A 14,195-nucleotide genomic window follows, 5' to 3' on the forward strand; every position below is an offset into this window, starting at 1 on the left:
GTGTTACATAACAGCACTGATGTTACCTGTCTGTCATGGGTTTGGAGGGAAAGTTCCATCCTATGGGGAGTGGAAGGCGGGACATCAGGAGGAGGGGCTGTACTGTATAAATATGTGATGCCTGTGTGATGAAGAGGAGATGCTGAGACAGACTGTGAGACACTGGGTTGGGACGAAGCAGCAGCTGGGGAAGAAGAAGCTGTTGTGGGAGTCTGTGTGTCTGACAGGGTACTACTGTGGGTCAGAGTACCACCCTGATAGGTTCAGGGGTCTGTTGGTTAGCCAGAACTGATGGGTTCAGGGTCTGTGCTTTAAGTTAAAGGTTCTAGGTGAACCAAACTGTATGCTTGTGTGTGTGAGAATAAGCCACGTTACTTTATTTTATTCACCTGATTGTTTTATTTACCCTGTTTGTATTTAAAATAAACCTTATTCTTTTGTTGTTTAAAAATCCATCCCTGGTCTGTGTGACTTATTATAGGGAATGGTTGGTGGCAGCTTAGTAACTGTGTGATAGATCCCAGTAGGTCTGGGTTTGTCACATTGATTGGTGTCCAGCGTGTGGGATACGACTGGTCCAGTTGTCCAGCGGTCCAGCAAAGCCTTGGCAAGTGTGCCCAGAGCAAGGGGGGTCTAGTCAGGGACAGTCTGAGGCGCGTAGGTAATCTTCTAGGTGTACCTCACGGGGAGGTGCACTAGTAGAAGAACGTGCCAACTGGGGAGACTTAGATTAAGGTGCTCTGAGGCAGCCCGATTTTGGCGGGAAAACGCTGAGGCAAAACTGCGTAGCAACAGTGAGCTAGCTTGCCAGCTGAGAGGCCCAGCAGAGGGGGGTAGGCTCTGACTCGATACTGTTGCAAATTTAGTGCTGAAGAACAGCAGCAATCTCTGGGGAGAGCTGGTTCTGAGGCAAAAAGGAAAAAAGTGGTCGTTTTATTTTGAGGCTTGACTTTTTAAAGCAGCCTGTTCTGAGGGGGGGGTTATGCCCTTGACTCGGAGCCAAGTAGCAGAAATGAGTGAAGTGAAAGACCCCCAGATTGACCAAGGTTCTGAGGAGGAATTTGGCTCAGTGCAAGGTGACAGCACAGGAGAGCAGGACCCAGAACTCAGAAAAATACTCCTAGCCCAACAGCATGAGCTGAGGGTGAGGGAAATGGAGGAAAGATTAGAGAGAGAAAGAAGGGAGGAAAGGGAAAGGCAATTTGAAATGGAACAAAGGGAAAGGGAGAAACAGAGACAATTTGAATTGGCATTGGAGAGAGAGAAAATGGCGTTTGAATTAAGAAAACTGGAACTGATGAACCAGAACAATAATAATAATAGGGATTCTGAGGGAGGCCAATTGTCTAAGGCTGACCTGAAGAAATTCCCTGTGTACCACAAGGGAGATTGTCCTGAGGTGTTCTTTTCCTTAGTGGAAAGAGCGTTTGTGGACTTCTCAGTAAGGGAAACTGAGAAGATGACCATCATGCGGTCTTTAATCAGTGGTAGCCTGGCTGAGGTTTATGCCGAGATGCCTGAGGAATTGATGAAAGATTTTGCAGAGTTTAAAAAACTGGTGTTTGCCAGACATGGGATAAATGCAGAGCAGCTGAGACAAAGATTCAGGTCCCTCACCAAGAAACCAGAACAGACTTTTATCCAAGTGGGGGCCCAACTGGTGAGGCTGCTTGAGAAATGGCTATCGCAGGAGGGAATAGAGACCTATGAGCAGCTTAAAGACTTGATAGCCCTGGAACAGTTCTATTCAGTCCTGCAGGGGGAATTGAAATTCCAGGTGAGGGAAAGGAAACCGAAATCTGTGGCAGCAGCCGCAGAAATCGCGGATTTTATCTCCCAAATAAGAAAGCCCTTGGGTGAGGGGAAATCTGTAGGTAAACCCAAAGAAACCTACAGCAAGTACTCTCAGGGACCAGGGAAAAGCCAGCAAGGGGGAGGGGCCCATGGTGAAGGGAAGCCCTCAGGCATGAAACCAAGCCCTCAGAATTTGGAGGGAAAACCGAAACAAGAGGAGAGAGAATCCAAATACACTAGAAAATGTTATTTCTGTCAGGGAAAGGGTCATCTAATCTCAGAGTGTGAAAAATTAAAGCAGCTAAAAGGAATGGTGCCTCAGAATTCTAGTGGGACCAAGCCAAAAGCTGTGTTCTGTGTCCAGAAAGAGCAAGGCTCAGTGTCACAGAGGGAGCCTGTTGCCATGGCTACTCAGTCTGGGACAGCTGCCTCTGCTGATCAGGCTGAGGAAAATGGTCCTCTTCTGGAGGTAAAGCGCTGCTTGCTGATAAAAACAGATTCTCAGTTGTTTGAGACAGCAGGGGTGGACGTAGGAATACTTGACCGTCAGTATAGGGGGCTGCGGGACACTTGTTCCCAAGTAACCCTATGCCATCCAGATATCATCCCTAGGGAGTTTATAATCCCAAATGAGAGCATGAAGGTGGCAGGGATTGAGGGGCAGATAATCTCTCTGCCAGTAGCAGAGGTACCTGTCAACTTTCAAGGCTGGAGGGGAGATTGGCGGATAGCGATTTCATCTACTCTGCCAGCAGCCGTGCTCGTGGGAAATGACCTGGCTGAACATGTGAAACGGGTGCTAGTGATTACACGCTCACAAGCCACCACAGGGACAGTTCAGGGGGGTAATGATGAGCCAGAGACGGAAGCAGAGGGGAGTTCAGAAGCTGTGGTGGAAACCTTAACCACAGACAGCAGATTTGGACAGGAGCAGAAGGCAGACGCCACTCTCCAAAAGTGTTTTGAACAGGTGACTGACGCGCAACTAACACCTGAAACCCCAGTGAGATTTCTGGAGAAAAAGGGGATTTTATATAGAGAAACCCTGAGAAATATCTCAAAAGGGGGAGATGGGATCAGAAGTCAGCTGGTGGTACCTGAAAAGTATCGCCCCATGATCTTACAGAGAGGTCACTCTGACATGTTTGCTGCACACTTAGGAGTGAACAAAACACAGCAGAGAATCACACAGAATTTCTACTGGCCTGACATAGGGAAGCAGATCAGGGAGTTCTGTAAACAATGTGATGTGTGTCAAAGGCAGGGGAATAACCGCGACAGGACCAAAGCAAAGTTGTGCCCTTTGCCTGTGATTGACACTCCGTTCAAATGCATAGGGGTGGATATTGTGGGACCTTTGCCCAAGGCCACAAAGAGGGGGAATAGGTTCATACTAACAATTGTGGACCATGCCACAAGGTATCCTGAAGCCATACCCTTGACAAACATCGAAACTAACACAGTGGCCGATGCTTTGGTGGGGTACATGTCCAGGATGGGATTTGCCTCAGAGATAATCACAGATTTGGGCACATCGTTCACGTCAAAGCTCATGAAACGCTTATGGCAAATCTGTGGAATTAAGCTCAGGGAAGCCACTGCCTATCATCCTGAAAGTGATGGGGTAACTGAGAAGTTCAATGGGACTCTAATGCGCATGATTAGGGCTTTCTTGGCAGAGAATCCAAACAATTGGGACCAGAAGCTGCAATCCCTTTTGGTTGCTTATCGATCAGTGCCACAAGCCAGTACCGGGTTCAGTCCATTTGAACTTTTATTTGGGAAAGGGGTGAAGGGGCCCCTTGATTTGATCGAGCAGGGTTGGGGGCAGATCGCCCAGGGTGACCCACAAGACGTTGTGACTTACATAGACACCTTGGTGAATGACCTAAGGAGAAACCTAGAGCTAGCAGCAGAGACCCTGCCAGCTCAAAAGGTCAGAAAGAAAGCTTGGGATGACCAGGAAGGCAGGGAGAGGCGCTTTAACCCAGGGGAGGAAGTGCTTTGGCCTAGGCTCTGCAGAGAGAGCAAACTGCAGCTGGGTATCCCAGAAAGAAAATACTTGGGTCACAAGGTAGGGGGAGGAGTGATAAAACCCCTGGAGGCCAAAATAGAAGCTGTTCGTGATTGGCCCAGACCCAACACCAAGAAAAAAGTCAAATCATTTCTTGGGTTGGTGGGCTACTACAGAAAGTTCATCCCGAGGTTTAGCGAGATTGCGGCTCCGCTGACCGATCTGACGAGGAAGAAGGCTGATGACCGCATCCCGTGGACCGGCGACTGTGAGGCGGCGTTCCAGAGGTTGAAGGAGGCGTTAATCAACTATCCTGTCCTGCGTGCTCCAGACTTCGACCGGGAGTTTATCATCTACACCGACGCGTCTAACAGCGGGGTAGGAGCAGTTCTGTGCCAGGAGGATGGGAATGGTGACCAGCATCCAGTGTCCTACCTGAGTAGGAAACTCCAAAAAGGTGAGAGACATTTGGCAACCGTGGAGAAGGAGTGTTTGGCCATAGTCTACGCGATCCAGAAGGCCAAGCCTTACATCTGGGGAAGACATTTTATTCTGTGTACTGACCATTCGCCATTGCAATGGTTAAAGACAATGAAAACCCACAATAGCAAACTTATGAGGTGGGCTTTAAACCTACAGGACTATGACTTTGAAGTGAAGGTGGTCAGAGGGTCAGTGAACTGTGTTGCTGACGCCTTATCAAGAAGACCTGAAGACTGAAGACGGCGAAAGAACATGGACTATATGTATATAATGCTGATAAAAAGTAAAATGTACCTGGTTTTGAATTTGGTTTGTATTAATAAAGGTAAATTGATGTACTGTATATGGTAAAATGTTTAAATGCATATTTGCTATGGTTAACTTGGAGTGTAAGTATATGTAAGTATTATATGGTATGTATAAATGGTGTTGTGTATTTTATGCAGGTTGTTTTTTTGGTGAAAAGCACTTTTAGCTTTCCCCCTACAAAACAACTTTTAAAGAGGGGAGGTGTTACATAACAGCACTGATGTTACCTGTCTGTCATGGGTTTGGAGGGAAAGTTCCATCCTATGGGGAGTGGAAGGCGGGACATCAGGAGGAGGGGCTGTACTGTATAAATATGTGATGCCTGTGTGATGAAGAGGAGATGCTGAGACAGACTGTGAGACACTGGGTTGGGACGAAGCAGCAGCTGGGGAAGAAGAAGCTGTTGTGGGAGTCTGTGTGTCTGACAGGGTACTACTGTGGGTCAGAGTACCACCCTGATAGGTTCAGGGGTCTGTTGGTTAGCCAGAACTGATGGGTTCAGGGTCTGTGCTTTAAGTTAAAGGTTCTAGGTGAACCAAACTGTATGCTTGTGTGTGTGAGAATAAGCCACGTTACTTTATTTTATTCACCTGATTGTTTTATTTACCCTGTTTGTATTTAAAATAAACCTTATTCTTTTGTTGTTTAAAAATCCATCCCTGGTCTGTGTGACTTATTATAGGGAATGGTTGGTGGCAGCTTAGTAACTGTGTGATAGATCCCAGTAGGTCTGGGTTTGTCACAGGAAGTAAAGTGACTTCTATAATATTGGCAAAAAATTAATATTAATCATTTGAGAAATACAGCCTTCCAGATGGAAAAGGTTCCGCCTCAACAAATATTATTTGAGGAAACAAAAATGTACAACAGTCCCTTTCATAAAATTTATCTTGTAAATTTGGAGGTGATAGGCACTGCTTTCCTTATATAACCAACACATTTAATTCCTTAAAGTTGTACTGTTTTAATTATAGAATCATTCATTAGGACAGAAAACCACTGTGTGCTCCTTATTTTATTTTGCTTACCATAGAAGAACTCATATATTCTTTTTGCTGCTTTATAGTCAGTGGAGGAAAGAAGAATTTGGAGGGGAGGAATGTTACAAAAATAGCAGCTCACTCTCAGGAGAGACAGGGGCTTTGCAAAGTATTAAAGAACTAAAAGGAAGGACATTAGGCTGAAGGAAGGAAGGAGATCAGGAGGGTTTGTAGCAGAGGTTAATTGCATGAATAGAACAAGAGCAAGAACAGACCTTCACTGGCCCTTATTGCACATGCACCATTCAATACAATTAAAGAGATAATTTAGGAGAACTCTTGCCTTATTCTCAAGGGGTATCCCAATCAAAATATATCCTAGATATAAATGACACTTTATTTTTGAGCCTAGATTGGGTATAAACACGTGCCATAAAAATGCTACACACAAATATTTCTTTTTACAGTTTATAGTCTGAAAATGCCATTTTGCATCTGAACACCAGCACCTTTATAACTAGAGTATACATTAAAAGATAGTATGACATGACAAAGAGAAAGGGCTGGTCTTCATACTTATCACTTATCTCACCAAAATGTGACATCTCCTAAGGTTCTATAATGTATTTTCTTAACTTCCTCCACTGAAACGTAAGCTCTATTTAGAGCATCACATCTATGATGGCTTATTTAGACACAAAGCCAGCCCGAACACCTGACACTGCAGAAACCAAATCAAGAACATTAATGAGTGGATTTTCTCTTGAGAAACTATGGATGATTTTCTCAATAACGACAACTTTAAATGTCTTATCATATGTAAAGTCACAGAAATATCCTCTGTGCAGCAACGAACAGTTATTTACATCAAAGGCACCAGAATTGCTAATCAATGTTATGCATATAATGATTTTAAGATCTGGATGAGCATTTAAAGTTGTCCTTATTGTCAAAACATCTATTACATTTGCATTTGCCATACTTACATTTGCTTGCACAATGACAAAATAGCGGGTTTTTTCTTCATAATTTAGCCTCTCACGCAAAACTACTGCTCCGGACAATGTAAGAGGAATGTCAAAAGTCCTGTTTGAGGTCTGAAAGACAGCAGGATGGGGTAGGAAAGGAAAAATAGCTTCATAGGAAACACTGATGCAATCAATGTCAGAAGATCAGGCAGCAGCAACTAATGGAAACTCAATAATGTACATCACTTTACACCTGCTGGCAATACTCTTATCTTTTGTCACATTTGAAATGAGAATAGTGTTAGAATTGATTCAAAAAGTGGGGAAAGGGGGTTGACTAATGAAAATAGAGCTTTGTCATTCTCATGAAAGAAGATACCTTCTTAAAAACCACCAAAACAACAATACTCAGACCATATTTCAATAATAAATTCAGAATCAGAACATTGAAGCAATAATGGGTTAGATGAGGGCCAATAAACTCAAACTGTATTGTGACAAGACAGAAGTTCTGAACTCTGCTCACATCTGAGACTGGAGCAGACAGCCCATTCTGCTTTCTTCCTGGTGTATTGTTTTGGGATATTCCTTGACCTAGCTTTGTTACAAGAGGCCCAAGTGGCCTGAGTAGAATGGAGTGACATTACATTACCAAGTTACTGGCATTACTGGACAGAGATAGCTTGGCCACTGTGACTCATACTCTTTTCAACTGACTCATTATAATGCACATTATGTGGGGCTACCCTTGAAAATAATCCTGATGTTACATGGGTAACAAACGTGGTCACCAGGATACTAACAGGTACCACACTCAAGAACCATGGAATATCAATCTTAAAAGAGCTCTGTTAGTCGCCTCACTTTTTCTAGGCAGATTTCATGATGCTGGTACTGATCTTCAAAGTCCTAAATTACTGAAGCCCCACCCATCTGAAGCACAACATTCTCTGTAGCAGCCTGCCCATGCCCTTTAGTAAGTAGTATCTGAGCCTGTCATTGCCACTAAGTTGTCAAACTGTTAAGTTGGTATGTGTCAACCTACAAAGGGCCTATATGAATTGGAGTCTACCCAATATTCTATGTTACAAACAGCTATGATGTCACCTGTCCTTCAAGGTTTAGGCTGGAGTGTTAACATCCAATGGTGGTCTGAAGGCGGGACATCAGGGGGAGGAGCTGGGATATATAGGGGTGTGAATGTGTGTGAAGGGCAGATCAGGATCTGTGAGTGTTGAAATGAGATAGTGATCAGATTGTGTGGAGATATGAGTCTGTGTGAGCTAGAGCCTTTCTTTATGTGATTACCTGATTTATTTGTTATACCAATCTTAATGTACCAATCAATAAACTTTAGTTATTTTGTTTGAAATCCATTCCGGCCTGAAGATACTTATTGCAGTGGATGGTTGGTGGCAGACTACCAGAAGAGTAACAGTGGAGTGACGTAGCGACCTTCCTTGGTGAGGTAGAAGGAGGCCGTTACAGAGTCTATCCAATATTCTAGTTCTACTACTGCTGCAATTTCTCTTTGAAAAATCCGAGATCAGGCCTGAATAGTATTGCTCTAATATCCATGGAGATAGCTAGAGCTTGTGGTAAATTGTCCTAGGGGAATTCTGTTTGCATCTTGGGCACATTTGGTAATTGGAGACAGGGAAACAGACATGCAGAAGTGCACTGTACATAAGTGATGGAGAGCACACATTCTTTAAAGAAAGAAATGATAAGTTGGAGAAGACGGTGTTTTCTTTTTTACTCAAAAGGTTTACACGAGTGCTAACCTGTACATGCAGGTAAGAACTTGTTTGACAGCACACTTTTTTTGAGAAATAAAAAATAAAAACAGTAGAGCACCAGGTGAGAAGCATTACATTGATTTCTCAGCAGTAATAGAGGCCTTTCAAAGAACTGCTCATAATAGTAAGGCAGTTTTTAATTAAATAATTAATGACTGGCTGCCTAAGTGGATGGTTGGACTTTGCTCCTTGAAATGTACTTTTGGTATTCTTTTGTTTACTGTCTTTTAGTGCGCTATTTGCTTGATCCTTTTTAGCATTTGTATACCATATTTTTCCGTTTACAAGATGCCTCTATTTATAAGAAAACCTCCCCTCACTTTCTAACCCCAAAATTAAGAAAACTTAGCTTTGAATATTCAGCCTCTGGGCTCAGAACACTCATGAGTCCCTGTTGCATCTGAGCCTACAGGCTTCACCTCCAACAAGGTGTGTTCCGATTGGTTTGTTTAGCATCAGCTGACGTCAGTTCCTTAAGACTTGTGATTGGAGGAAGCTAAGTCTCCTGATTGTAGGAAGCTAAGCCTCATGATTGAAGGAAGCCTGTTTACAGAAACAAGATATGGGCAGTTTTGTTCGCTCCATGTTCTCAGCTTACTTCCGTGTATACGACACCCCTCAATTTTTAGTGTAATGATTTTAAGAAGAAGTAGCATCTTATACACAGAAAAATACTGTACTTAACTGTTTTTAGCTTTAAATATTGTCTTTTAATGATGTAAGGCACTTTGGGTCCTTTTAAAGGAAAAAGACATGGTAAAAATATTTAAAATAAATAAGTAAATAAATAGATGGTGTGAAATTCGGTAGATTCTTCTGTAGCAGCACCCTAATTCTGAAATTCCAAAAAAGATGCACCTGACACACACTTCCTGTGATTCTGGTACTTTGTTTCAAATATTTACCTGTGGAAATAGACTTTACATGTTAGAGGAATAATATCTCTGCCCATCCTTTACCTCAGTGGTTTTCCAATCTTCATATCTCGCCAAATATCTCTCCAAAGTCACATCAATTATTCTTTCAAAGAATTATGACTCACCATTACAGAAATTAAATTACATCGTTTTATTCTTCTGAGAAGAGCATTCATATATTTTCTGATATTATGTTATTGACCTGTATCTTGTTAAATATTTGTGATTGCTAATTATGGAAACTGCTGCAGTGTGCTGATGAGGTGCCTGTTGCACACAGCCAGAAACATGACCACCACCTCATCAAATAGCTGCAGCAGCTTCTGCAACTAACGTTGTGCCCATGTAGATATTGAACAGCATACTGACCCTTACTTACAGAGGGTTTTAAGTACATAAAAATGTTAGTAGCACTGTTGGGAGTAAACAGAAAGAAAAGTAATAACACAATTACTACTTGAAAATTGTAATAATACAACTGAGTAAAAATTCATAGCTACTGTAACTGTAAAGCAGAAATTAAAAGTTGCTGCAGTATGATTGTTTTGACTCCAATAGAAAGAATAACAATAATCTGATAATTAAAGAAAATGAAAGCTTGACATCTATATTATTTTTATGTCCAACTTGTGGTATGCATACCAATGATTCAGAACCACTGGCCTACATTGCACAGTAAACATCAGTGTGAGTTTAGTTTATCTGTCTATAAACTGTTCCATATGTATAATTCTTTCACCAAAACAAAGACAAAAAGAAAGTGTGAATGAAGTGTGTACTGACTGTGCAGAAAGACTGTTAATTTGTTATGGTATGTGCCATTTCACTTACAACAACCTTAATAGAGTTTTCAGAGATATTTAAGGAGAGGTTTTACCATGGACAAACCCAGTCAATTCCCACAAGCAGGTTCGGATTTGAATCCAGGTCTCCTAAATCTTAATCCGTTCCTCTGTACACTACACTATACTACACTGGTTCAGTCACCCATTCCACACATTACGTTCTTTGCAGTGAAGAAGAAATGTACCTGTGCCATAGGAAGTCTGCTACGAAATGTGTGAACTGGGCCTGTTGTTGTTTTTAGACACTGGAGATGTTGGAGAAATTGAGAATGGACAGATGTCCATATGCAAAGAGTAATTATCAGCATCGGCCAGGTGGACAATTCTCACAAAGAGCAGAAAAGGGTACACATTTTTGTTTGCATGTTTCCACTTTATCATGAAGCTGATGAAATTCATCTTTGTATGAAAAAAGGGGGGAAGATCAGGCACACTGCTTTTTTTATATATGTGGTGTCATAGCAATTGGGGGTGGGAGGGAGACGCCATTATAGAAACATTAATCTGCTGTCTGAAATGGTGCATTCAAGACATGGGTTTAGGAACCTCATATGTTATATGTGAGAACTTGCAACCAGCTCCTACTGAATATTATCTTTTGCTTATGAACAGTCCCTCCATCTGTACAATATAACTTGTATCACTGGTAAAGTTGCTGGGAGTAAAACATATACTACCCCGTTTCCCCCAAAATAAGACCTAACCTGAAAATAAGACCTAGTATGATTTTTCAGGATGCTTGTAATATAAGCCCTACCCCAAAAATAAGCCCTAGTTAAGTGAAACCCCGCCCTCCACCATTGTGCAGCAACCAGAAGATGACATGACTGTATTTGAATAAATGTAGATTGTTGTACATGGAAAAATAAAATAAAACATCCCCTGAAATAAGCCCTACTGCTTTTTTTTGAGCTAAAATTAATATAAGATCCTGTCTTATTTTGGGGAAAACACGGTACCTCTGCTCATGGGAGGTGGGAACACTTCTGACTAAGTATAATAAATAACATAATAGGGACTGTAGTTATACTAATAAAAAAAGCACGTGACAATCATTTTCCTCTTTCATTTTTTTAAAAAAATATTGCTTCAGCAATACTAAAAGTAAAATTGGGTTCAATCGTAGATTCTGAATAATTTCTATCACAATGCAGGTGGGCCGAATATTATCTTGGAATAATGAGGCACCCAAGATTATAACAATTATTCTTTATTTTTCTTCTAAAATGCACTTACTTTCAAAATTCTCGTGCCTTGTTCTTAGATTCATACCTGGGTATAACAGTAATTATTGGAACAAAAAAAAACCCAGTCTCTATAAAATCAAATATTAGATATAAATAACTGTGCAGAAAATGTTTAATTAGCAGAAAGTTTTCTGTGGGTTGTGATCTTGAGCATAATCTACTGTTTGACCCTCAACTACTTTTCTATTACAATGGTTTTTTTTTTAATGCTTCCCTCTTAAAAATAGACATTTTGAAGTATACCACCTTGGAAACCTTTTAAAAATACCATCCTGTAACTTAATTGGAATTAAATTGACTTGAATTAACTGGTTTGAAATCTTCATGACAAATTAAAAAACAAAAGACTAAATTCTTAACCCAATGTTAACACTAATATAAAAGGTTCTTATGCCCAAACCAACCAAACATACATGCTAGAAACAAGAAAAATGTTTTAGTACCATATACTGTATCTATGTCACACTAAATCTTTGGGTCACTTAGGACCAGTTCACACAGAGTACCGTATTTTTCGCTCCATAAGACGCACCATTTTTTAGGAGAAGAAAACAGGAAAATATAATCTGTTTTCTTCGCTCCATAAGACGCACAGACTTTCCACCCCCGTTTTGTGGGAAAAAGTGCGTCTTATGGTGCGAAAAATACGGTATATGAAGCAGAGAACAGTTATATGGTGGGATGTGGAATGCACATCCCCCTCTTAGAAATAAGGGGATATTTGATAATCCCCTTCCTCACAATGAAACAGAACCTTTACTCCATACATATGAATGCTGATGTGATTACATCCACCTCTTTCTTAGGGTAATTAAGTTCTTTGTTGTTTAGTTGTAAAGTCGTGTCCGATTCTTCATGACCCCATGGACCAGAGCATGCCAGGCCCTCCAATCTTCCATTGCCTCCTGGAGTTTGGTCAAATTCATGTTGGTTGCTTCGATGACACTGTCCAACCATCTCGTCGTCTGTCGTCCCCTTCTCCTCTTGCCTTCACACTTTCCCAACATCAGGGTCTTTTCCAAAGAGTCTTCTTTTCTCAAACCAAGTTCTAGGCCTTATTAAATGTTCTATATGCTAGGCTGGAGAATGGTGTATGAGACTAATGGTCATTCTTGTCTTCTGTACATACATACATATATACAGTATATCACAGATGTGAGTACACCCCTCACGTTTCATAACTATTTTAGTATATCTTTTCATGTGACAACACTGAAGAAATGGCACTTGGCTACAATGTAAAGCAGTGAGTATACAGCTTGTATAACAGTGTAAATGTGCTGTCCACTCAAAATAGCGCAACACATAGCCATTAATGTCTAAACTGCTGGCAATAAAAGTGAGTACATCCCTAAGTGACAATGTCCAAATTGGGCCCAAGTTGCCATTTTCCTGCTCTGGTTTTCTCCCCAAACACTAGTCCACCCTCTGGATGTGTTTCCTCTTTTTATGCTGCCCAAACACTAGTCCACCCTCTGGATGTGTTTCCTCTTTTTATGCTGCCACCAGTGGATCTAGTCCACACTATACCAAATATATGTATCTCAGACACATGCTGCCAATGCAACAGGTTTATTGATCTTTTAGTTGGTAAATCACAGAAGTAAATCAGAGTTGTTGGGGATCATTCATTTGACTACGTTTCCTTGTATGTGCTTTAATTCACAATAACCACTTTAACAATATTCTTTGACCATCTATCTATTCTCTATTCCTTTTAACTCTTTCCTATTCTCTATAACCTTATAACCTTCCAACTTTCCAATCTCAGTTTTAACTCTCTCAATTCAATGTCCTAACCCTCTCCCTTTCATTCCCTATCTCTCCTTCTCCTTAACTGTCTGTCACTTTAACTCCACCCTTCCTGTCCTATCATAGGCTCCTGCACTTGAGCTCCATATGATGGACAGGAGTGACGTGGGCATTCCACCATAGGTGTCACAGAATCCATTAGTGTCACAAGTCTCAGGTGTAAAGGGGGAGCAGGTGTTATCGCTCTCACTCTCTTAGACTGTTTCACATTGCACCTCATGGTAATAAACTATCTGAGGATCTGAAAAAACGAATTGTTGCTCTACATAAAGATGGCCTAGGTGATCAGAAGAGTGCTAAAACCCTGAAACTGAGCTGCAGCACAGTGGCGAAGACCATACAGCGGTTTCACAGGACAGGTTCCACTCAGAACAGGCCTCACCATGGTCAACCAAAGAGATTGAGTGCCCATGCCATGGATATGAGTGTGCCATATCCAAAGTTTGGCTTTGGGAAATAGACGTATGAGTGCTGCCAGCATTGCTGCAGAGGTTGAAGGGGTGAGGGGTCAGTGCTCAGACCATATGCCACACACTGCATTAAATTGGTCTCCAGAACTGTCGTCCCAGAAGGAAGCCTCTTCTAATGATGCACAAGAATGCCTGCATACGGTTTGCTGCAGATGAGCAGACTAAGGACATGGATATCTGGAATCATGTCCTGTAGTCTGGTGAGACTAAGAAAAACATATTCGGTTCAGATGGTGTCAAGCGTGTGTGGCAGCAACTAGGTGAGGAGTACAAAGACAAGTGTGCTGTGCCTATAGTCGAGCATAGTGGTAGAAGTGTCATGGTTTGGGGGTGCAGGAGAGCTGCCGGCACTGGGGAGTCACAGTTTATTGAGGGAACCATGAATGCCAACATATACTGTGACATACTGAAGCAGAACATGATCCCCTCCCTTCGGAGACTGGGCTGCAGAACATTATTCCAACATGATAACGACCCCAAACACACCTCCAAAATGACCACTGCCTTGCTAAAGAAGCTGAGGGTAAAGGTGATGGACTGGCCAAGCAGACCTAAAC

At 41.8% G+C, this 14,195-nt stretch overlaps 1 protein-coding gene across 8 annotated transcripts in view; it reads right to left on the reverse strand.

Annotated features, from left to right (window-relative positions):
• The window catches only part of PCDH15 (protocadherin related 15), a 979,840-nt gene that overhangs the window by 317,372 nt on the left and 648,273 nt on the right, over positions 1-14,195 (reverse strand). For all 8 annotated transcript variants that reach the window (XM_072995260.2, XM_072995261.2, XM_072995259.2 and 5 more), the window contains one exon: positions 6,567-6,677. In XM_072995260.2, the coding sequence (XP_072851361.2) occupies positions 6,567-6,677 (111 nt within the window). The remainder of the gene's footprint in view (positions 1-6,566; positions 6,678-14,195) is intronic.

Source organism: Pogona vitticeps, chromosome 3 (assembly GCF_051106095.1).
Source record: "Pogona vitticeps strain Pit_001003342236 chromosome 3, PviZW2.1, whole genome shotgun sequence".
Lineage (NCBI taxonomy): Eukaryota > Metazoa > Chordata > Lepidosauria > Squamata > Agamidae > Pogona > Pogona vitticeps.